General features: G+C 52.8%; 1 protein-coding gene across 1 annotated transcript; it reads left to right on the forward strand.

Moving 5' to 3' along the window:
- Nucleotides 1–1,157: 1,157 nt before the first annotated feature.
- TALDO1 (transaldolase 1) lies at nucleotides 1,158–19,026 on the forward strand. Its single transcript, XM_015113258.3, has 8 exons — nucleotides 1,158–1,263; nucleotides 10,316–10,439; nucleotides 12,770–12,877; nucleotides 14,276–14,407; nucleotides 17,370–17,545; nucleotides 17,772–17,969; nucleotides 18,314–18,459; nucleotides 18,827–19,026. The coding sequence occupies exons 1-8, from the start codon at nucleotides 1,167–1,169 to the stop codon at nucleotides 18,857–18,859; spliced, it is 1,014 nt and encodes a 337-aa protein (XP_014968744.2). The 5' UTR covers nucleotides 1,158–1,166; the 3' UTR covers nucleotides 18,860–19,026.
- Nucleotides 19,027–22,022: the final 2,996 nt, after the last annotated feature.

The raw sequence follows: 22,022 nt of genomic DNA on the forward strand, positions 1-22,022 counted from the left end.
TGGGAGGCTGAGACAGGAGAATCGCTTGAACCCAGGAGGCGGAGGTTGCAGTGAGCCAAGATCTCACCACTGCAATCCAGCTTGGGCAACAAGGGCGAGATTCCATCTCAAAAAAAAAAAAGTCTTTTCAAGTTTTTGTATTTCTGACAACCGGGACCTGCCAACTAGTGTGTGGCCTCTACGCAGGAACTGACTCACCATAAGCGGACAGCTTACTCCCTGTGATTTATCCCTAGCTGACCAGTCAGCACTCCTGACTCACTGGCCCCCTACCCACCAAATATCCTTAAATACTCGGATCCCCGAGTTTTGGGGGAGACTGAGGAATAAAACTCTGGTTTCCCAAACAGTCGGCTGTGTGTGAATTATGCTTTCTCTATTGCAATTCCCCTGTCTTGAAAATAGACTCTGTACCGGCAACGGGCAAGGCGAACCCATAGGGCGGTTACAGTGTCTGCAACACAGACACAAGCGACAGAGACTTTATCAAAATGTACCAGGAACTCCTGCAAGTCAGCGATGGTAAGAAGCCGGGCAGCTGGGCCTCCTACGCCTGCCTCGCCGTTCGGCCGGATACCTCTGGGCTTAGCACTCAGGGGTACAGATTCCTAGAAGGATGTTCCCCGCCGCGTCCGGCGCCCGAGCTCTGCAGCCGCCCCCTGCTCTGCCTCCCGCACCTGCAAGGCGTCCCCCGCCGCTCCCTCCTCTGCTTCCTACAGCGGCCCCCGACCCCAGTCCTGGCCCCACCAGGGATCTCGCCTCGCCGCGCCGCGTTCGGCCCTGGCGGGTTCGGCCCCGCGGGGTCGGCGCCTGGGCCGGGTCCATCTCCTTCCGCCCTCCCGGTGCTTCCCGCGGGGCAGGAAGGAGCCGAGGGCCAGCCGCCCCGTGTCGTGCCGGTGTTTTCCCAGGTCCGTCCGCGGCAGCTGCTGCGGACCCGGGAAAACCCCGCCCGTAGGACCCGCGCGGCGTTCTCTGCCCTGAAGTGCGCGACCGGGCCTTGGGGCTGGAGCGTCGTCCTCGGGGGCGGGGCTTCGTCCAGGCGCGTAGAGACCCGCTGGCCTCGCCCTCTCGCGCCGCTCTCCGATTGGCCGGCGCCCGCGGGGCATTGTGGGCCGCCCGCGCGCCCGTCGCGTCGCCGCCGCAGCTGCAGCCCCCTCGGCCTTGCTATGTCGAGCTCACCCGTGAAGCGTCAGAGGATGGAGTCCGCGCTGGACCAGCTCAAGCAGTTCACCACCGTGGTGGCCGACACGGGCGACTTCCACGGTGAGGACGGCGCGGAGCCCGGGCACGCGGCGCAAGCGCCCTTCGGAGGCCCCGGCGCCCCGATTTCCCCGGGTACCCAGTTCCGGGACGCGGACCGGGTGGCGGTGCCCCAGGCGGCTCGGTTCCGGGGGGAATGAGCGCAGGTGCCGGTTGCTTGGGCCAGGGGCGGCCGTGAGGGGAGCGGGGCCGGGGGCAGCAGTGAGGAGCTGAGGTCAGCCGTGAGGGGCTCGGGTGCGGGCGGGACCGACGGGTCCTTGCGAGCCGTGGGGCAAGAAACCGGTATCCCAGCCTCGCCCTCGCCCTCCTCCCAGGGTGGGGTCGGCTGCGCCCTCAGACCCCGCCCCCGGGACTGGCTGCGGGCAGCCCACGGGAGCCCCTCTGCACCCTCATGGGTCGAGGCAGCTTTCAGTGCCTTTGAGTTCAGGAGAGATTCGGGGTAGAGCTTCGAGCTGACTTCCACGTGGCCAGTTTGTGGTCAGCCAGATGCAATTTTGTTGGGCTGATATTGTCTGTAGAGCGGGGACATCAGCTAGCTCTGACCAGAAGCTGCCAGTGCCGCCACCGCCCTTGAGCTCTGCGGTGCCCAGTGGGACAACCCTGTGGGCGGCAGGTGCCCTGGGGGACAGCCACCGCCAGGCGCACCGGGTGGGTAAAAGCCGGTGCCCATGACAGCACAGGGTTGTTCCACTGTTAAATACTGATTTTCCTGGGCTTGAATTGTTTACATTGGAGAGAATAAGAAGGCTTATTTTATTAATACTTAGCTGTTCTGTCCTCTGCAGTGCAGAGTAGACGAGCCTTGTGTGTATGTTTTGTTGAGAACAAGTAATATTTTTTAAGAAAATCATGAAACGCTTCATGGATGAATGCTGTGAGTACCTAATACGGAAGTGACTTCCTCTCTTTTCTGCTTTCTCATGGTGACTTGAGAAACAGGCTTTAATTCCTCTTCGGTAACTGAGTAAGGGCATTGTTTATCTAGCAGAGCCTAGAGAGTGAACTGGCATATTTGGCTGCTTAACCATCAAAGATGGGGATTCAGCGACTGGCTTGGGGTGCCACAGTCTGCTCCAGACCCCTCTTTGGGAGATCCAAAGCTAGAGCTGTGAGTCCCTCACACACACAGCCCCCTGTTGTAGTCCAGACCTTTCTCTTTATAAGAAAGAAAGCTCCAGAAAAGGGGCTACACATTTTTCTGCTGCTCAGTTTATTCCTTTCTTTTTTTCTCTCTTTTTTTTTTTTTTTTTTTTTTTTTTTTTTGAGACGGAGTCTCACGCTGTTGCCCAGGCTGGAGTGCAGTGGCGCGATCTCGGCTCACTGCAAGCTCCGCCTCCCGGGTTCCCGCCATTCTCCTGCCTCAGCCTCCTGAGTAGCTGGGACTACAGGCGCCCGCCACCGCGCCCGGCTAATTTTTTGTATTTTTTTAGTAGAGACGGGGTTTCACCGTGGTCTCGATCTCCTGACCTTGTGATCCGCCCGCCTCGGCCTCCCAAAGTGCTGGGATTACAGGCTTGAGCCACCGCGCCCGGCCTTTTTTCTCTCTTTTTTTTTTTTTTTTTTGAGACGGAGTCTCCTCTGTGGCCCAGGCCAGAGTGCAGTGGTGCGATCTCGGCTCACTGCAAGCTCTGCCTCCCGGGTTCACGCCATTCTCCTGCCTCAGCCTCCCGAGTAGCTGGGACTACAGGCGCCCACCCCTGCACCCGGCTAATTTTTTGTATTTTTAGTAGAGACGGGGTTTCACCGTGGTCTCGATCTCCTGACCTCGTGATCTGCCTGCCTCGGCCTCCCAAAGTGCTGGGATTACCGCGACCGGCCAGTTTTTTCCCTTCTTAGCACTGAGAATAATTTGCAGTTTGCCTGGTGGACAGAGCCCTCATCTGTATTGTTCCTTGCTGGCCCTCACCAGTTAGGGCAGAGCTGGTGCGGCAGTGCAGGGCCAATAAAGATGAATTTTCCTAAACCCATACCCATAGCAGGCCTGGGGAGTCCTGGGTTCGTGGTTTTGTTTTGTTTTTTTGTTTGTTTGTTTGTTTTTGAGACGGAGTCTCGCTCTGTCGCCCTGGCTGGAGTGCAGTGGCGCGATCTCGACTCGGTGCAAGCTCCGCCTGCCGGGTTCACGCCATTCTCCTGCCTCAGCCTCCCGAGTAGCTGGGACTACAGGCGCCGCCACCACGCCCGGCTAATTTTTTTGTATTTTTAGTAGAGACGGGGTTTCACTGTGTTAGCCAGGATGGTCTCGATCTCCTGATCTCGTGATCCGCCCGCCTCGGCCTCCCAAAGTGCTGGAATTACAGGCGTGAGCCACCGTGCCCAGCCTTGTATTGTTTTTTTAAAGAAATCTTCTGGCCGGGCGCAGTGGCTCACGCCTGTAATCCCAGCACTTTGGGAGGCCGAGACGGGCGGATCACGAGGTCAGGAGATCGAGACCATCCTGGCTAACACGGTGAAACCCCGTCTCTACTAAAAAATACAAAAAACTAGCCGGGCGAGGTGGCGGGCGCCTGTAGTCCCAGCTACTCGGAAGGCTGAGGCCGGAGAATGGCGTGAACCCGGGAGGCGGAGCTTGCAGTGAGCTGAGATCCGGCCACTGCACTCCAGCCTGGGCTACAGAGCGAGACTCCGTCTCAAAAAAAAAAAAAAAAAAAAGAAAGAAATCTTCTGGCCGGGCGAAGTGGCTCACGCCTGTAATCCCAGTACTTTGGGAGGCCGAGGCAGGTGGATCACGAGGTCAGGAGTTCGAGACCAGCCTGACCAACATGGTGAAACCCCGTCTCTACTAAAAATACAAAAATTAGCTGGGCGCGGTGTTGCATGCCTGTAATCCCAGCTACTTGGGAGGGTGAGGCAGGAGAATCGCTGAACTCAGAAGGCGGAGGTTGTAGTGAGCACCACTGCACTCCAACCTGGGCGACAGAGGGAGACTCCATCTCAAAAAAAAAAAAAAATCTTCTAAACCCAAGTCCTGACATATTTTTTTAATGAATATTAACAAAAAAATACATTCATTGATAGTATATGTTCATCAATGTTATGTAGTTGTAAAATAATCTGTTGGGTTTGTGATCTGTATTTTGTGAAGTGAAGGTTCTTCACTCCTTGTGGGAGGGAGGCACAGGCCACTGAAAATAGAATCAAAGCTGTGAATGCTCTTCCCACAGTGTGACCCTCCTCAGTTTTCTTCCCACAGTGTGACCCTCCCCAGTTTTCTTCCCACAGTGTGACCCTCCCCATTTTTCTTCCCACTGTGTGATCCTCCCCAGTTTTCTTCCCACAGTGTGACCCTCCCCAGTTTTCTTCCCACAATCTGACCCTCCCCGGTTTTCTTCCCACAGTGTGACCCTCCCCGGTTTTCTTCCCACAGTGTGACCCCCCATTTTTCTTCCCACAGTGTGACCCTCCCCATTTTTCTTCCCACAGTGTGACCCTCCCCATTTTTCTTCCCACAGTGTGACCCTCCCCAGTTTGCATTCGGTTTAAGGGACCCTGGACCCTGAAACCCATTTTTGCCCCAGTGGACCTTGGTTTTGTTTTAATTTTGTAAAAGCCATTTGCTAAAAGCTGACTTTATCAAGGGGTGATTTTACAGGATGAAATGGGCTGTTTTCAGTGCTTCATTCAGGGCATTCTGGCAGACCTGTGTCAACACTGTGCCAAGACAGGCTTTTTCTTAACTTGTCATGTTGAAATGGGTATAGATGCACAGAAGTTGCAAAATCAGCCCATACAGTCCTATGAACCCTTCAACCACTGTCGCTCGTGGTGACATCTCATGTAACCACGGCATGGTATCCACACCGGGAAGTGGGCACTGCTGTGATGCTGATGCTGTTATAGACTGCAGGCCTGGCTCAGGGCTCCCCAGTTTCCCCCTGTACTGGGGAAAGGAGGCTATGTGACAGTTTCATAAGGTGTGTAAATTCCTGTGACTGCTGTGACAGGACATAGCTGTCCCATAGGCACTGAGATCCCCGTGTTCCTGAGAGACACCTCATTCCCTGTTCCTTGGCAGCCTCTAACCTGTTCTCTACCTCTATAGTTTTGTCATTGAAAGACCCTTTGAAAGTACTTATTCCAGCCTTGGCAAAATGGTAAAACCCCATCCCTACAAAAAAAAAATAGCCAGGCATATTGGCGCACACCTGTAGTCCCAGCTACTTGGGAGGCTGAGTTGGGAGGATCACTTAAGCCGAGGAGGTTGAGGCAGCAGCGAGCTGTGACTGCACCACTGCACTCCAGCTTAGGAGACAAAGCGAGACCCTGTCTCAAAAAAAAAAAGGTACTTATTTTCCAAATAAAGTTACTGAACTGGCTAATCTGCTGGAACGATGGGCCGTTCTATGGGTGTCAGTGGCCATAACTCTTTACCTCCACTTTACATTTGGACAGCCTGATCAACAAGACCCCAGGTTAAGCCTCGTTGGCTTCTTTGAATTCCTAGCTTGGTTACGTGAGAAAGAACTAATGTGTTAAAAGAAACAGTTTTTTTTTTTTTTTTTTTTTGAGACGGAGTCTCACTCTGTAGCCCAGGCTGGAGTGCAGTGGCCGGATCTCAGCTCACTGCAAGCTCCGCCTCCCAGGTTTATGCCATTCTCCTGCCTCAGCCTCCGGAGTAGCTGGGACTACAGGCGCCTGCCACCTCGCCCGGCTAGTTTTTCGTATTTTTTTAGTAGACACGGGGTTTCACCGTGTTAGCCAGGATGGTCTCGATCTCCTGACCTCGTGATCCGCCCGTCTCGGCCTCCCAAAGTGCTGGGATTACAGGCTTGAGCCACCGCGCCCGGCCAAGAAACAGTAGTTTTAAGAATAAAGAAAATAATCCTTGGGTTTTTGTTTTTGGTTTTTTTTGTTTTGTTTTTTTTTTTGAGACAGGGTCTTGCTTTGTCACCCAGGCTGTACAGTGGTGCAGTCACGTGGTGCAACACGGCTCACTGAAGCCTTGACCTCCTGGGCTGAGGTGATTTCCCCCACCTCAGCCTCCCAAGTAGCTGGGACTACAGGTGTGTGCCACCACTCCCAGCTAACAGTCCTTGTTGAAGATAACCATGTGGTATCTGTGTTGAAGTCAAAATGTAGTGACAAATCTCTAAATTTAACATTTTATTTGGGAAGAAATAATTGCAATTCAAGCAGACTGGGTGGTCTTCGATCTGTCCAAAGAACGAGAGAAAGTTGGGGCTAGCCTCAGTGGCTCATGCCTGTAATCCCAGCACTTTGGGAGGCTGAGGCGGGTGGATCACCTGAGGTCAAGAGATCGAGACCAGCCTGGCCAACATGGTGAAACCCTATCTCTACTAAAAATACAAAAATTAGCCAGGTATGGTGGCAAGTGCCTGTAATCCCAGCTACTTGAGAGGCTGAGGTGAGAGAACTGTTTGAACCCAGAAGATGGAGGTTGCAGTAAGCCGGGATTGCGCCGCTGCACTCTAGCCTGAGTGACAGAGCGAGTCTCCATTTCAAAATAACAATAATAATAATAAACCATGAACCTCATTTGAAGGTAATTGTTATGTGTGCATGCATGCATGCGTGTGTGGACAGTTCCTGTCTCATAACTCCTATAGTCCTGTTACAATGTTGGGGCACTCTAGGCCTCAGGAGCAGGCCTCGGAAAACAGAATTTCCGTCGCTGACCTTCTCCTCTCTCACTTGCTCCTTTCTCTCTCCAAGGGAGGAATCTTTCCTGCCTTTCTTTCTGTTTTGGAGCTGTCCGTAAAGAAATTCTCTACTTGCTTTTCTTTTTTTTTTTTTTTTTTTGAGGTGGAGTCTCGCTCTCTCACCCAGGCTTGAGTCAGTGGCGTGATCTCGGCTCACTGCAAGCTCCACCTCCCAGGTTCACGCCATTCTTCTGCTTCAGCCTCTCAAGTAGCTGGGACTACAGGCGCCCGCCACCACGCCCAGCTAGTTTTTTGTATTTTTAGTAGAGACGGGGTTTCACGGTGTTAGCCAGGATGGTCTTGATCTCCTGACCTCGTGATCTGCCCGCCTCAGCCCCCTAAAGTGCTGGGATTACAGGCGTGAGCCACTGCGCCTGGCCCTCTACTTGCTTTTCTAATTGTGGGTCCTAAGACCCTCATTTCAGAAGGGGTCCCACCACATACCCTGGAGGAAGGAATGTTGCACAGAGGACAGTAAGAATGTGAACAGAGAGGTGTTGCTGGGTTTCCTTGCTCATTAGATGATAATAATTCAACAGGGCTGCCCATATTTCAGTCATCTCTCTCCAGTGGAGTCTCCATAAAAGGCCCAAGAGGACAGGGTTCAGGGAGCTTCCAGATACCTGAACACATGGAGCCTCCTGAAGGGTGGTGCACCCAGGGTGGGCATGGAGGCGACGTGCCCCTTCTCACATGCCTTGCCCTATGCATCTCTTCCTCTGTGTCATTTGTATAATAAGCCAGTACGTGTTAAGTGTTTCCCTTACTTCTGTGATCTGCTCCAGAAATTAACTGAACACGAAGGTTAATTCAAGTTGGCACCTCCAACTTGAGGCCAGTGGATCAGAAGTTCTGGAGCCCAGACTTGTGGCCGGTGGGAAGTGGAGAATGGTTGGATGGGACTAAGCCCTCAACCTGTGGGATCTGAGGCTGTCTCCAGGTAGACAGGGTTGGAGTTGAATTGGAGGACACCCGGCTGGTATCCACTGAAGAATTAATTGCTTGTTTGGTGTATGGGGAGAAATCCCCACACATTTGGTCACAGAAGTCCTCTGTGTTGATTATTCTGATATGAGAGCAGAGTAACACAGTTCAGTTTGTTTCTTCAGAGGCTGGGCGCAGTGTGACTCACGCCTGTAATCCCAGCAATTTGGGAGGCCAAGTCGGGTGGATCACCTGAGGTCAGGAGTTCGAGACCAGCCTGACCAACATGGCAAAACCCTGTCTACTAAAAATACAAAAAAAAAAAAAAAATTAGCCTGGTATGGTGACTCGTGCCTGTAATCCCAGCTACTCAGGGGGCTGAGGCAGGAGAATTGCTTGAACCTGGCTGTCGGAGGTTGCAGTGAGCTGAGATTGCGCCACTGCACTCCAGCTTGGACAACGGTGCAAGACTCCATCTCAGAAAAAAATAAAACATAAAAAAATACAAATACAAAAATTAGCCAGGTGTCAGGGTGTGTGCCAGCTACTCAGGATGCTGAGGTAGGAGAATCACTTGAACCCTGGAGGAGGAGGTTGCAGTGAGGCGAGATCGTTCCACTGCACTCCAGCCTGAATGACGGAGTGAGACTCTGTCAAAAAGAAAAAAAGCTACTCAGTGGCTACAAGTTTGGACTTTTTGAACTGTTTAGTTGGTTACTCTGAAGAAAACAACTTTTTTTTTTGTCCTTGCAACAGTGTCTTACTCCATTGCCCAGGCTGGAGTGCAGTGGCACAATCTCAGGCTGGTCTCGAACTCCTCACCTCAAGTGATCCACCCCCGTCAGCCTCCCAAAGTTCTGGGATTACAGGTGTGAGCCACTGTGCCCAGCCACTAAATAGCATTTTATGACTGGGTTTATTAAAGCACAGAATGTCAACTTTGATCACCAGTACAATTTGAACAAAAACTTGAGATGTTGTCAAAGTTGCCCACTCCAACTAAAAGGATTCTTAGATCAGGTTTTGTCAAGTTACCGGCAGAAGCTACTGAATGCGATATTTATTTATTTGTTTGTTTGTTTATTTATGAAACAGAGTCTCTGTCACCCAGGCTGGAGTGCAGTGGTGTGATCTCAGCTCATTGCAACCTCCACCTCCTGGGTTCAAGCGATTCTCTTGCCTCAGCCTCCTGAGTAGCTGGGATTACAGGCATGTGCCACCATGCCCATCTCATTTTTGTATTTTTAGTAGAGACGGGGTTTCATCATGTTGGCCAGGCTGGTCTCGAACTCCTGACCTCAGGCAATCCACCAGCCTTGGCCTCCCAAAATGTGGGGATTACAGGTGTAAGCCACTGCACCCGGCCTGAATTTATTTTCTTTTTTTTTTTTTTTTTTTTTTTTGAGACGGAGTCTCGCTGTGTCTCCCAGGCTGGAGTGCAGTGGCGTGATCTCGGCTCACTGCAAGCTCTGCCTCCCGGGTTCACGCCATTCTCCCGCCTCAGCCTCCCAAGTAGCTGAGACTACAGGCGCCCGCCACCACGCCCAGCTAGTTTTTTGTATTTTTTAGTAGAGACGGGGTTTCACCATGTTAGCCAGGATAGTCTCGATCTCCTGACCTCGTGATCCACCCGCCTCGGCCTCCCAAAGTGCTGGGATTACAGGCTTGAGCCACCGCGCCCGGCCCTGAATTTATTTTCTTAAGAGATGGGGTCTTGCTCTCTGGCCCAGGTGGGAGTGTAGTGGCATAATCACGGCTCACTGTAGTCTCAACCTCCTGGGCTCAAGCGATCCTCCTGCTTCAGCCTCTTGAGTAGCTGAGACTACAGGCATGCACTACCACACCTGGCCAATTTAGTCTTTTTATGAAACCTAAAAAGAATGATTGGTGAGTGATGGCAGTGGGTAAAATTAGTCTTAAAGTTGCAGCAGTGCGGTTCAGCAACTATTAGATAAACTGATTTCAGGTTAGAGGCCGCTTCAGCAGCTAGGCTTGCAGATAATTATTTTTGGAGCAATGCTATGTACCCTGAGTGCTTTTCCCCTGACTTTTTGACTCTGTTCTAGCTGGGCATGGTGATGATGACCCAGCCCAGAAGATCCGCGTTCACAGGTGGGTCACTGACTCTAGGCCGTGCGCCTCCTTGTGGTGGTACAGCAGCAGGAAGCATATTTTCCTACGGCCAGCGTTCTCCCAGTTGTCTCACCTCTCACTCCCATGCTGTTACAAGTCAGCTCTTGCAGGGGCATAGTTGATCTCTGGGCACTTAGTGCTTGTTGTTTCATCATTGTGCAAACAGCCGCATCTTGATGAACCTTCGGTGACCAGGAATGTGAGAGAAGTGTGGCTGGACCCCACTTTGGGAAATGCTCTGGACTCCCCTAACATCCTGGGGACTTAGAGGGTTCCTTCACGTGTTTCCAGTTGGAGGCAAGCGCTTCACTTACTTTGGCTTTTGAAAACTATTTCCCTAGCCATCGACGAGTACAAGCCCCAGGATGCTACCACCAACCCGTCCCTGATCCTGGCTGCAGCGCAGATGCCCGCTTACCAGGAGCTGGTGGAGGAGGCGATCACCTATGGCCGGAAGCTGGGCGGGTGAGTGCCTGGACTCGGGAGGGTCCCAGCTAGGCCCTCACGCTAGTCTAGTTGGCCTTGTTTCCCTCCCTAACTGAATTTTAGCTCTCAAACACCATGAACTCAAGGGAAGAAAAAACCCTTTCTTTCTGCCTGTTTTTGTTTATCAAAGTGTAACCTGCATGGAGTGACCTGCACCCGTGGTAAGTGAGCAGCCTGGAGTCTTGCCAATGTGTGCACACCCTGTGAACACCACCCCAGTCCGGATGCAGGGCACTCGCAGACCCCCAGAGGCCCTCCTCCCCTTCTGCAGTCAGTCTCCCCAGCTCTGGTAATACTTATCTTCTGGCTGTCATTTTATTTTATTTTTTATTTTTCAGACAGAGTCTCGCTCTGTCCACCCAGGCTGGAGTATAGTGGAGCGATCTTGGCTCACTAGAACTTCTGCCTCCCTGGTGCAAGTGATTCTCCTGCCTCAGCTTCCCAATTAGCTGGGATTATAGGTGTGCGCCACCACTCCTGGCTTTTTTTTTTTTTTTTTTTTTTTTTTGAGACAGAGTTTTGCTTTTGTTGTCCAGGCTGGAGTGCACTGACATGATCTTGGCTCACTGCAACCTCCACCTTCTGGATTCAAGTGATTCTCCTGCCTCAGCCTGCCAAGTAGTTGGGATTACAGACATGAGCCACCATACCCAGCTATAATTTTTGTATTTTAGTGGAGACAGGGTTTCACCATGTTGGCCAGGCCAGTCTCGAACTTCTGACCTCAAGTGATCCGCCTGCCTTGGCTTCCCGCAGTGCTCAGATTATAGACATGAGCCACCGTGCCTGGCTTTTTAATTTTTTAATAGCTTTTATAACTCCCAGAATGTTCTCTGGCACCAGTTTGCAGTAGGTCCCACCCCCTTACCCAACCAAGCAACTGTAGAGCACTCTTCATGCCCATGGCTTTGCATATTTTAGATGCCATTTTAGATTCTCTTCAGGGTAATAATTCAAAGCTTGAAGATGGTGCCGAGCAGACAATGTGGGCACCACACAGGAGCAGGTCCCTTTCTGGTACTGGTCTTGCATAGGTCCAGGTGGCTGGTGAGTGACTCCCCTGACCATGTGTGAAAGCCACTCTGGACGCTGAGTCTGACCCTCTCCTCTCTCCTCTTAGCTCCCCTTTCCTCCTCTCGTGGTGTTGCGCCCCTGTGGCATCCGCGAGGCCTTGGTGCTCTTGTTATTGGATAACACTGGTGCCTTTGCTTAGCTGGGTGATCAACAGATGAGCCCTGCCCCCATGTCCAGATGGCCCAAGAATTTTTTTTTTTTTTTTGAGATAACGTTTGACTCTGTCACCTAGGCTGGAGAGCAGTCTCATAATCTCAGCTCACTGCAGCCTTGATGTCCTGGGCTCAAGCCATCCTCCCACCTCATCCTCCCAAGTAGCTGGGACTACATGCAGGTGCACGCTACCACACCTGGCTAATCTTCGTATTTGTTTGTAGAGGCAGGGTTTCGCCATGTTGCTCTGGCTGGTTTCGAACTCCTGAGTTTGAGCAGTCTGCCCACCTTGGCCTGCCAACGTGCTGTGATTACAGGTGTGAGCCATCGCACCCGGTCTGGCCCAAGAATTCTGACCCCCGAGCGTCTAGCTGAAGGGCTTCCTGTGTGTAGTGGGCTAACGAGGCCACTCAGATTTTGGAACAGCATCATGGACTTCACCTAGTGTCTGTCCAGTGACTGAAGAGATGGAAAATATAATATTTTGCAAGTGCCAAAAGATAGAGGGATGCAGTTTGGGATGATGAAAAGAGCTCTGGAGATAGATGGTGACGGTCGTACAGAATTGTGAACGTGCTGAATATACTGAAAAATGGCAGGTTGGGGGCAGTGGTGCACGCCTGTAACCCCAGTGCTTTGGTAGGCCAAGATGAGAGGATCCCTTCAGCCTAAGAGTTCGAGAACAGTCTAGGCAACAGGGCAAAACTCTTATCTCTCCAAAAAAATTTAAAAATTAGCCAGGCATGGAGATGTGCACCTGTAGTCCCAGCTACTTGGGAGGCTGAGGCGGGCGGATCACTTGAGCCCAGGAGGTCAAGGCTGTAGTGAGGTGTAATCACAGTACTGCACTCTAGCCTAAGCGATTGAGTGAGACCCTGTCTTGGGGGAAAAAAAAAAAAAAAAAAAGGATAAGATGGGAAATTTTACATTATATGTATTATTTGGCTACAATAAAAAAATGTTTTAAGATAAAAAAAAGATGGAAGGAAATTTGGCAAAGAAATAACAGAATGCATTTTGTAGACTCTTGTGCACTTGAACCTTAGAAGCTTCTAACCTGCTTTTTTCCCTTTGAATTTCAGGTCACAACAGGACCAGATTAAAAATGCTATTGATAAACTTTTTGTGTTGTTTGGAGCAGAAATACTAAAGAAGATTCCAGGCCGAGTATCCACAGAAGTAGATGCAAGGTAAGGATGCTTGCTCCTGCGCTGGACAGGCTGGTCAGGTGTCCACAGTTGCACACGTGGATGTCAACGTGAGGTCAAGGGGCTGCTGCACCCATAGTCTCCATCCCAGGGGCCCAAGAGGTTTATTCTGAGCTTTCCCACAGTTGGTACTGACGACCAAGAGCTCCTTGTTTAGCAACTGATCTCTAGTGTTTTTTATTTTTATTTTTATTTATTTATTTTTTTTTTTTTAATTTTTTATTTTATTTTTTTTTTTTGAGACAGAGTCTTGCTCTGTTGCCCAGGCTGGGGTGCAGTGGCCGGATCTCAGCTCACTGCAAGCTCTGCCTCCCGGGTTTAGACCATTCTCCTGCCTCAGCCTCCCGAGTAGCTGGGACTACAGGCGCCTGCCACCTCGCCCGGCTAGTTTTTTGTATTTTTTAGTAGAGACGGGGTTTCACCGTGTTAGCCAGGATGGTCTCAATCTCCTGACCTCGTGATCCGCCCGTCTCGGCCTCCCAAAGTGCTGGGATTACAGGCTTGAGCCACCGCGCCCGGCCTATTTATTTATTTTTGAGATGGAGTCTCGCACTGTCACCCAGGCTGGAATACAGTGGTGCAATCTCAGCTCACTGCAACCTCTGCCTCCTGGGTTCAAGCATTTCTCTGCCTCAGCCTGGCAAGTAGCTGAGATTACAGGCACTCGCCACCACGCCCAGATAATTTTTTGTATTTTTAGTAGAGACGGGGTTTCATCATCTTGGCCAGGCTGGTCTTGAACTCCTGACCTCATGATCCACCCATGTTGGCCTCCCAAAGTGCTGGGATTACAGGCATGAGCCACTGTGCCCGGCCACTAGTGTTTTTTGTTTTGATTTGTTTTATTTGTTTGTTTTTTGAGACAGAGTCTCGCCCTGTCGCCAGGCTGGAGTGCAGTGGCGCGATCTCAGCTCACTGCAACCTTCGCCTCCCAGGCTCAAGCGATTCTCCTGCCTCAGCCTCCCGAGTAGCTGGGACTACAGATGCGCACCACCACACCCGGCTAATTTTTTTGTATTTTTGGTAGGGACAGGGTTTCACCATGTTGGCCAGGAAGATCTTGATCTCTGGACCTCATGATCTTCCCCCCTCAGCCTCCCAAAGTGTTGGGATTATAGACGTGAGCCACCGCGCCCGGCCTAGTGTTTTTTAATACAAATTATAGCCTATGGATCCCACTGAGGACCTTTGTGAGACTGGGTGTGAGTTGCTGTCACAGCCATTCTGCAAACCTCAAGTGAGGGGAAGGTTGAGGGCAGTGGTTGGTGCTTACGGTGGTGCAGCTCAAAACTGACTTGGGCTGACACCCGGCCTCCACCTTGCTCTGCTTGTTGGGCAGCCTGCATGATTTGAGGGGATGGGTTCTTCTTGCTCCTACAGGCTCTCCTTTGATAAAGATGCGATGGTGGCCAGAGCCAGGCGGCTCATCGAGCTCTATAAGGAAGCTGGGATCAGCAAGGACCGAATTCTTATAAAGCTGTCATCAACCTGGGAAGGAATTCAGGCTGGAAAGTAAGTGGACCCCACAAGGAAGGAGCTTTCAGAGATTTTTCCCCTGTTGTTGGGGCAAGGTCTACATGGCATCAGGCAAGTTTGACTCTCTCAGCCCTGGGGAATGCCAGACTGGGGAGCACAGCCCACAGCTTGGACTTGACCAGCTGATGTCAACCTAGATCTGCGCTCTGCTCCAGAGCCAGCTCCCTCACTTGCTGGTGATCAGAAATGAGGGATTTCCCAGGAAGTACCATCCACCCACCCAGCAGAGAAGAAAAGCCACTAGTTAACACCTGCAGATTCTTTCATTCCTCTGTCCTGATCAACACAAGCCTGTATTTACATGATTTTTAAAAAGTAAACTATTGTTGTATAAAATACATGCTGCCTGGGCAAGATGGCTAGTGCCTATAATCCCAGCAATTTGGGAGGCTGAGATGGGAGGATCACTTGAGCCCAGGAGTTCCAGACCAGCCTGGGCAACGAAGTGAAACCTTGTCTCTACAAAAATATAAAAAAATTTTTGGCCGGGCGCGGTGGCTCACGCCTGTAATCCCAGCACTTTGGGAGGCCGAGGCGGGCGGATCACAAGGTCAGGAGATCGAGACCACGGTGAAACCCCATCTCTACTAAAAATACAAAAAATTAGCCGGGCGCGGTTGTGGGCGCCTGAAGTCCCAGCTACTCGGGAGGCTGAGGCAGGAGAATGGCGTGAACCCAGGAGGCGGAGCTTGCAGTGAGCCGAGATCGCGCCACTGCACTCCAGCCTGGGCGACAGAGCGAGACTCCGTCTCAAAAAAAAAAAAAAAAAAAAAAAAAAAAAAATTTTAGGCCAGGCGCGGTGGCTCACGCCTGTAATCCTAGCACTTTGGGAGGCCAAGGCAGGCAGATCACGAAGTCAGGAGATGGAGACCATCCTGGCTAACACGGTGAAACCCTGTCTCTGTTGAAAATATAAAAATTAGCCGGGCGTGGTGGCAAGCACCTGTAGTCCCAGCTACTCGGGAGACTGAGACATGTGAATGGCGTGAACCCGGGAGGCAGATCTTGCAGTGAGCCGAGTTTGCGCCACTGCACTCTAGCATGGGTGACAGAGTGAGACTCCATCTGAAAAAAAAAAATTAGCCAGGCGTGATGGCACACACCTGTGATTCCAGCTACTTAGGAGGCTGAGGCGGGAGGATCGCCTGAGCAAGAGGTTGAGGTTCCAGTAGCTGTGATCACACCACCGCACTCCAGCCTGGGTGACAGAGTGAGACCCTGTCTCAGAAAAACCAAACCAAACTTATGTATGTTCAGAGTGGAAGAGACAGAAAATGTGTAAAACAAAGTAAAACTCCTGTATGATGTTCTCACCCAGGAGCAGCCAATGCTACACTCAAATAATTCACATCAGAAAGAAGTGTTTTGTTTCCACATCTGTGTGTTTACATGTTCTACCACGTGCCATCACTGACCGGCTCTGAGATAGCATCTCACTTTTTCACCACGGCTGGAGTGCAGTGGCACGAACTCAGCTCGCTACAGCCTTGACTCCAGGCTCAAGTGATCTTTCCATCTCAGTCCCCCAAGTGGCTGGGACGACAACACGCACACCACTCCTGGGTAATTTCACCATGTTCCCCAGGCTGGTCTCGAATCCCTGGGCTCAAGACATCTCTACCCATCTTGGCCTCCCAAAGTGCTGGGATTACAGGCATGAGCCATTGTGCCTGGCCTCATTTGTGGTTTTTTTGGTTTTTTTTTTGAGATGGAGTTTCGCTCTCGTCCAGGCTGGAGTGCAGTGGTGCTATCTCAGCTCACTGCAACCTCCACCTCTTAGGTTCAAGTGATTCTCCTGCCTCAGTCTCCCGAGTAGCTGGGATTACAGGCAGGCGCCACCACACCCAGCTAATTTTGTATTTTTAGTAGAGATGGGGTTTCTCCATGTTAGGCTGGTCTCGAACTCCCGACCTCAGGTGATCCACCACCTCGGCCTCCCAAAGTGTTGGGATGACAGGTGTGAGCCACCACACCCGGCCCATTTGTTTCTATATGTTGAAAAATACTCCATTTTGTGGATAGGCCAGTTACTCATCTGTTGATGGACACCTGGTCGGTTTCCACCTCTTGAGCTGTGATGTATAGTGCTGCGGTCGGTTTCCATTTCTCGGGCTGTGATGTATACTGCTGCTTTGAACACATCTGCTGCTATGAACACATCTATGAACACATCTGCTGCTGTGGACACAGATGTGCAAGTTTTGTCCTGGACAGGTTTTTGTTTCTCATGGGCATATGCCTAGGAGTGGAGTCTCTGGGTGACTGCTGGAGGAACTGCAGGCTGTTTCCCAACTCAGCTGTGCCATCTGCTGTCCCCCTTGAACAACCCCGTGTGGCCATGTGGCAGAGGCGCCTGGGGAGGGAACTTGTGTCTGGAGGTGCCTGAGCAGAGTCTTGGCTGTCTCATCCCATGCCCCAGCCACATGGCAAAGTATGGGCACTGCCCTGTCCTTGGGGATCAACCCCAGGATGTCCAAAGTGCACTGGGACTTGGGCAAGGGGCCTAGTGTGGCCAAGGGGCTCCTCTCAGCAGAAACCAGGGTGCTATGGGCCTGCTGCGGGGTGGCCCCAGGAATGGCTAGGGTGGAACAGGGTGAGGACTGGAATGTGGTCAGAGACAACCCAGTGGTTCTAGCCTGGGAGCTGAGCCCTGGTGAGTTCTGGAATGAGGTGCTGGCCTGGCGCAAGAGCACGGGCACCCAGAGGGCCTCCCTTGCCTTTGTCTGTTTTGTAATGTGGGTTGGAGAAAATTCTGGTCACCCATAACCCACTATCCATTTAGAACCCTCTTTGAATGTTAGATTTGTTCTTAACAATGGCATGAGCCTGTTCCTGCCGATTCAGTTTAAGGCCCGTGAGCATCTTTGGCAGCCTTGGCTCTGGGTGGGCACCTGGCCTGCACTCACCTGCCCCGAACTCACCTGCCCCCGCCCCACAGGGAGCTCGAGGAGCAGCACGGCATCCACTGCAACATGACGCTACTCTTCTCCTTCGCCCAGGCTGTGGCCTGTGCCGAGGCAGGTGTGACCCTCATCTCCCCATTTGTTGGGCGCATCCTTGATTGGCATGTGGCAAACACCGACAAGAAATCCTACGAGCCCCTGGAAGACCCTGGTGAGGGTCCCTCTGAGGTAATGGGGTAAGGGGAGCAGCCTCAGCAGCACCTCTGGCAGGAAGAGCCCGAGATGGAGCTGCCGCATCAAAAAGCAGTGAGGTGCACAGGTCTGCGCGGGCAGGCAGGGGTGGCGGCTCAAGGTAGTGCAGCCAGCAGGCACTGGGGGGGCAGGTGGGGTGGTGCCTCTGCTGAAGCCTTTCTGGTCACAGCTTGGTTTCTTTCCAGGGGTAAAGAGTGTCACTAAAATCTACAACTACTATAAGAAGTTTGGCTACAAAACCATTGTCATGGGCGCCTCCTTCCGCAACACGGGCGAGATCAAAGCACTGGCCGGCTGTGACTTCCTCACCATCTCACCCAAGCTCCTGGGAGAGCTGCTCCAGGACAATGCCAAGCTGGTGCCTGTGCTCTCAGCCAAGGCGGGTGAGTCCCCACTGCCCAGCTGTGGCTGCTGCTTGGGCAAGGCCAACACCACCCTGCCACGCTGCCCTGTGGGTGATCCCTCCCCCCTGTGGGGCAAGCACATCTCGGGAGACATTAGGGTGAAGTAGACCTCAGTAGAGGGCTTGGCTTTACTAACATGTCTCACTAAAGGCGTCAGCCGAGGCTCTGTGGGCTGAACCCCACTTCCAGCATGAGCCTTGCTGGGGCTGAGGCCTGGCCCTGGTGGAAGATGCTTGGGTGCAGCGGGTTCAGGCCCTGAGCCCAAGGGGCCAAGGTGGGCAGGGACATGGGGCAGGTATGGAAGGCTGGGTCTTGTCCCGTAGCCCAAGCCAGTGACCTGGAAAAAATCCACCTGGATGAGAAGTCTTTCCGCTGGTTGCACAACGAGGACCAGATGGCTGTGGAGAAGCTCTCTGACGGGATCCGCAAGTTTGCCGCTGACGCAGTGAAGCTGGAGCGGATGCTGACAGTGAGTGTTGTGGGGGGGGGGCCACATGTGCCAAGCCCCATGAGAGCCCAGGCCTGGATGTCGGGGTTCAAGCTGGGCAGAGTTAAAACTTGCATGAGACCCCAGGTCTCATTCACGTGCTGCCCAGCAAGCGGGGCCTGCTGAGGCCATCCCAGGGTGGAGGGTGCATGGCACCCAGGGCTGCTCCCGGGATGCTTGGTGGGTCCTGGCTCCTCTCTGGCCTGTGTGGTGACTGTGGCGTTGGCCAGCCTGTGGCCGTGGCCCACACAGTGTGCAGACCCCACAAGGGCCTCCCTCCTTCCACATGGGGCTTCAGGGTGCAGAAGGCAGGGTTGGGAGACACAGCTCATGCTGTGTTTGTTTCTAGGAACAAATGTTCAATGCAGAGAACGGAAAGTAGTGCAATCCTGAGGGTGGACTCCAGATCTGCACCGTCGGCCAGCTGGGGTCTGACTGCACATGGCTTCTCATGAATCTTGCGTTTTTTACAAATTGGAGCAGGGACAGATCATAGATTTCTGATTTTATGTAAAATTTTGCCTAATACATTAAAGCAGTCACTTTTCCTGTGCTGTTTCATTCACTGTCTCCATCCCCTAAGCATCACTTGCCCCAGCTGTGACGGGCTGTGACCCAGGTTAGGACTTCAGAGATGGGGTCGGGGTCAGGGTACTCCAGACACAACCCACTGCCTGGGCCACCACCTGGGAACCCAAGTCAGGGTTGTTGCTGGGAGGCCTTTGATGGGGGGGGCCCCTCCTGAGCCCTGAGGCCTGTAGGGTGCACTGGAGTTAGGCAAAGGGCAGGCTTCTGATGCCAGGGGCTCCCAAGGTGCTGTCCCAGGTGGGCCACAAATGGACACTAAAGCAGTCTCAAGCCTCCAAGCGTGGGCACATGTGGATGCCTCCCAGAGCAGCAGTCCCAGCCACACCCTCCCTCTGCTTTTGAGGGCCTGGGCCTCCTATTCCCTGTCAAGGCTGCACTGCCCATGCCCCCTGCCCCCCTCCTGACCTGTTATGGCCGAGACCTTGCATGGGATGCCAGGTTCCTGCATGGGGTCATGGTGCCACCTTGTGGGGGCAGCACATGCACCAGCCACTGGCCTTCAAGTCGCCACCCCCATTTTTTTTGAGATAATCTCATTCTGTCACCTAGGCTGGAATGCACCCAGGAAGTGGTGCAATCTCCCTGCAACCTCTGCCTCCCAGTTTCAAGCGATTCTCCTTACCTCAGCCCCCACAAGCAGCTGGGATTACAGGCACCTGCCACCATGCCTGTCAAGACAGGGTTTCACCATGTTGGCCAGGTTGGTCTTGAACTCTTGACCTCAAGTCATCCAACTGCCTCGACCTTCCAAAGTGCTGGGATTACAGGCATGAGCCACCGCGCTCGGCCTTTTTTTTTTTTTTTTGGAGATGGAGTCTTGGTCTGTCACTCAGGCTGGAGTACAGTGGTGTGATCTGGGCTCACTGCAACCTCCGCCTCCTGGGTTTGAGATTCTCCTGCCTCAGCCTCCTGGGTAGCTGGGATGACAGGTGCCCGCCACAATACCTGGCTAATTTTTTTATTTTTAGTAGAAACGGGGTTTCGCCATGTTGGCCAGTCTGGTCTCAAACTCCTGATCTCAAGTGATGTGCCCTGCTTCGGGGTCCCAAAGTGCTGGGACCACTGCGTCTGCTTCTCCCTGTTTTCGTTTTTCTTTTTTTTTTTTTTTTTGAGACGGAGTCTCACTCTGTCACCCAGGCTGGAGTGCAGTGGCCGGATCTCAGCTCACTGCAAGCTCCGCCTCCCGGGTTCACGCCATTCTCCTGCCTCAGCCTCCTGAGTAGCTGGGATTACAGGTGCCTGCCACATGCCTAGCTAATTTTTGTATATTTAGTAGAGACTGGGTTTCACCATTTTGGCCAAGCCGGTCTTGAACTCCTGACCTTGTGATCCACCCACCCTGGCCTCCCAAAGTACTGGGATTACAGGCATGAGCCACTCCGCCCGGCCTCTCCCCATTTTTCTTTTTTTTTGAGACAGTCTCTCACTCTGTCGGCCAGGCTGGAGTGCAGTGGTGCAATCTCGGCTCACTGCAAGCTCCGCCTCCCAGGTTCACGCCATTCTCCTGCCTCAGCCTCCTGAGTAGCTGAGACCACAGGCACCCGCCACCGCGCCCGGCTAATTTTTTGTATTTTTAGTAGAGACGGGGTTTCACCGTGGTCTCGATCTCCTGACCTCATGATCTGCCTGCCTCAGCCTCCCAAAGTGCTGGGATTACAGGCATGAGCCACCATGCCCGGTCCCCATTTTTCAATACAGGGCTTTCACTCTGTTACCCAGGCTGGAGTGCAGTGGTGCAATCTTGGCTCACTGTAGCCCACCTCCCAGGCTCAAGTGATCCTCCTGCCTGTAGCTGGGATTACAGGTGTGCACCACCATGCATGGCTAATTTTCTATTTTTTGTAGAGATGGGGTCTCACCACACTACCTAGGCTGGTCTCAAATTTCTGGGCTCATGTGATCCTCCTGCTGCAGCCTCCTAAAGTGCAGGGATTACAGGTATGAGCCACTGCACCCGGCCACCTTTATGGATCCTAACCCGAACCTGAAACCCAGTGCAGCAGATCAGCCCTGCAAATAGTTCGTCAACTGGAGTTTGAATGCAATGGATTGCACTATGAAGGGCTTGGTGGGATCAGAGATTGGTGGTCTATGGGGTGGTCCCTCTGTTCCCAGAAGCATTACAGGGTGACTGCCACAGAGAGTCTTGGTCAGGCTGCAGGGAGAACAAGGCAAGGGGGCTCCTGGACCCACACCTGTCCAACCTCCCAGTTGTGGACCTGAAAGTCCAGCCTTGCCAGTGATCCAAGGACTGCCCTGGGCCCCACCCAGAGGTCAGCAGGGGACCTCCCCACGACTCTAGGGCAGCCCCTTCCTCCTCCCCTCCCTGAAAGCCTCTGCCAGGTCTAGACCCATGTGCCCCATGTCTTTTTGCAGATTGCAGGTTGGTCCTTCCTGGCTCCAGGGATACCAGGCACTGCAAAGAGGGTCCGTTGAGCCCCCATTTACTAGGGTCTGGAGCAGCTTCTGGACTTGCCCCCACCCCTCCAAAGGCAGGGAAAGCACTGGGCCGTAGGATGGAGCTGCAGCTTCTCACCTTGAACCTAAAACAAGCTACCCTACCTTACACCAGGCATCTGGCCGCCTCTCCTCAGTTCCAACCTGGGTTGGGCACGCCTGGCCCATCCAGGGTGCAGAGGGGACAACCCTGGGGCAGAGCAGCAGGCAAGGGAGGCAGCTGGGCTGCCAGTGCCCTGATCAAAACCAGTGCAGGGCTCTTCCCCATACCAACCTCCACTGCTGAGGAGTCCCTCCTATCCTTCAAGGCTTCCCACAGTAGGTCAGGCCTCTGCCTCTGAGCCCATCAACAGGCTAAGTCCTAAGAGGACATCAAAGGTCCTGTGGCTCCCAAAGATTAACAGCACCAGTATCTCCAAGGAGACCCAGCAGAACGGGGCTCTGGGGATGTGACAACGTTTGTGAGTGTCGTTTGCAAACACCAAGTTCACCCACTTGCC

The sequence above is a fragment of the Macaca mulatta genome, chromosome 14, assembly GCF_049350105.2.
Source record: "Macaca mulatta isolate MMU2019108-1 chromosome 14, T2T-MMU8v2.0, whole genome shotgun sequence".
In the NCBI taxonomy this organism is placed as follows: Eukaryota; Metazoa; Chordata; class Mammalia; order Primates; family Cercopithecidae; genus Macaca; species Macaca mulatta.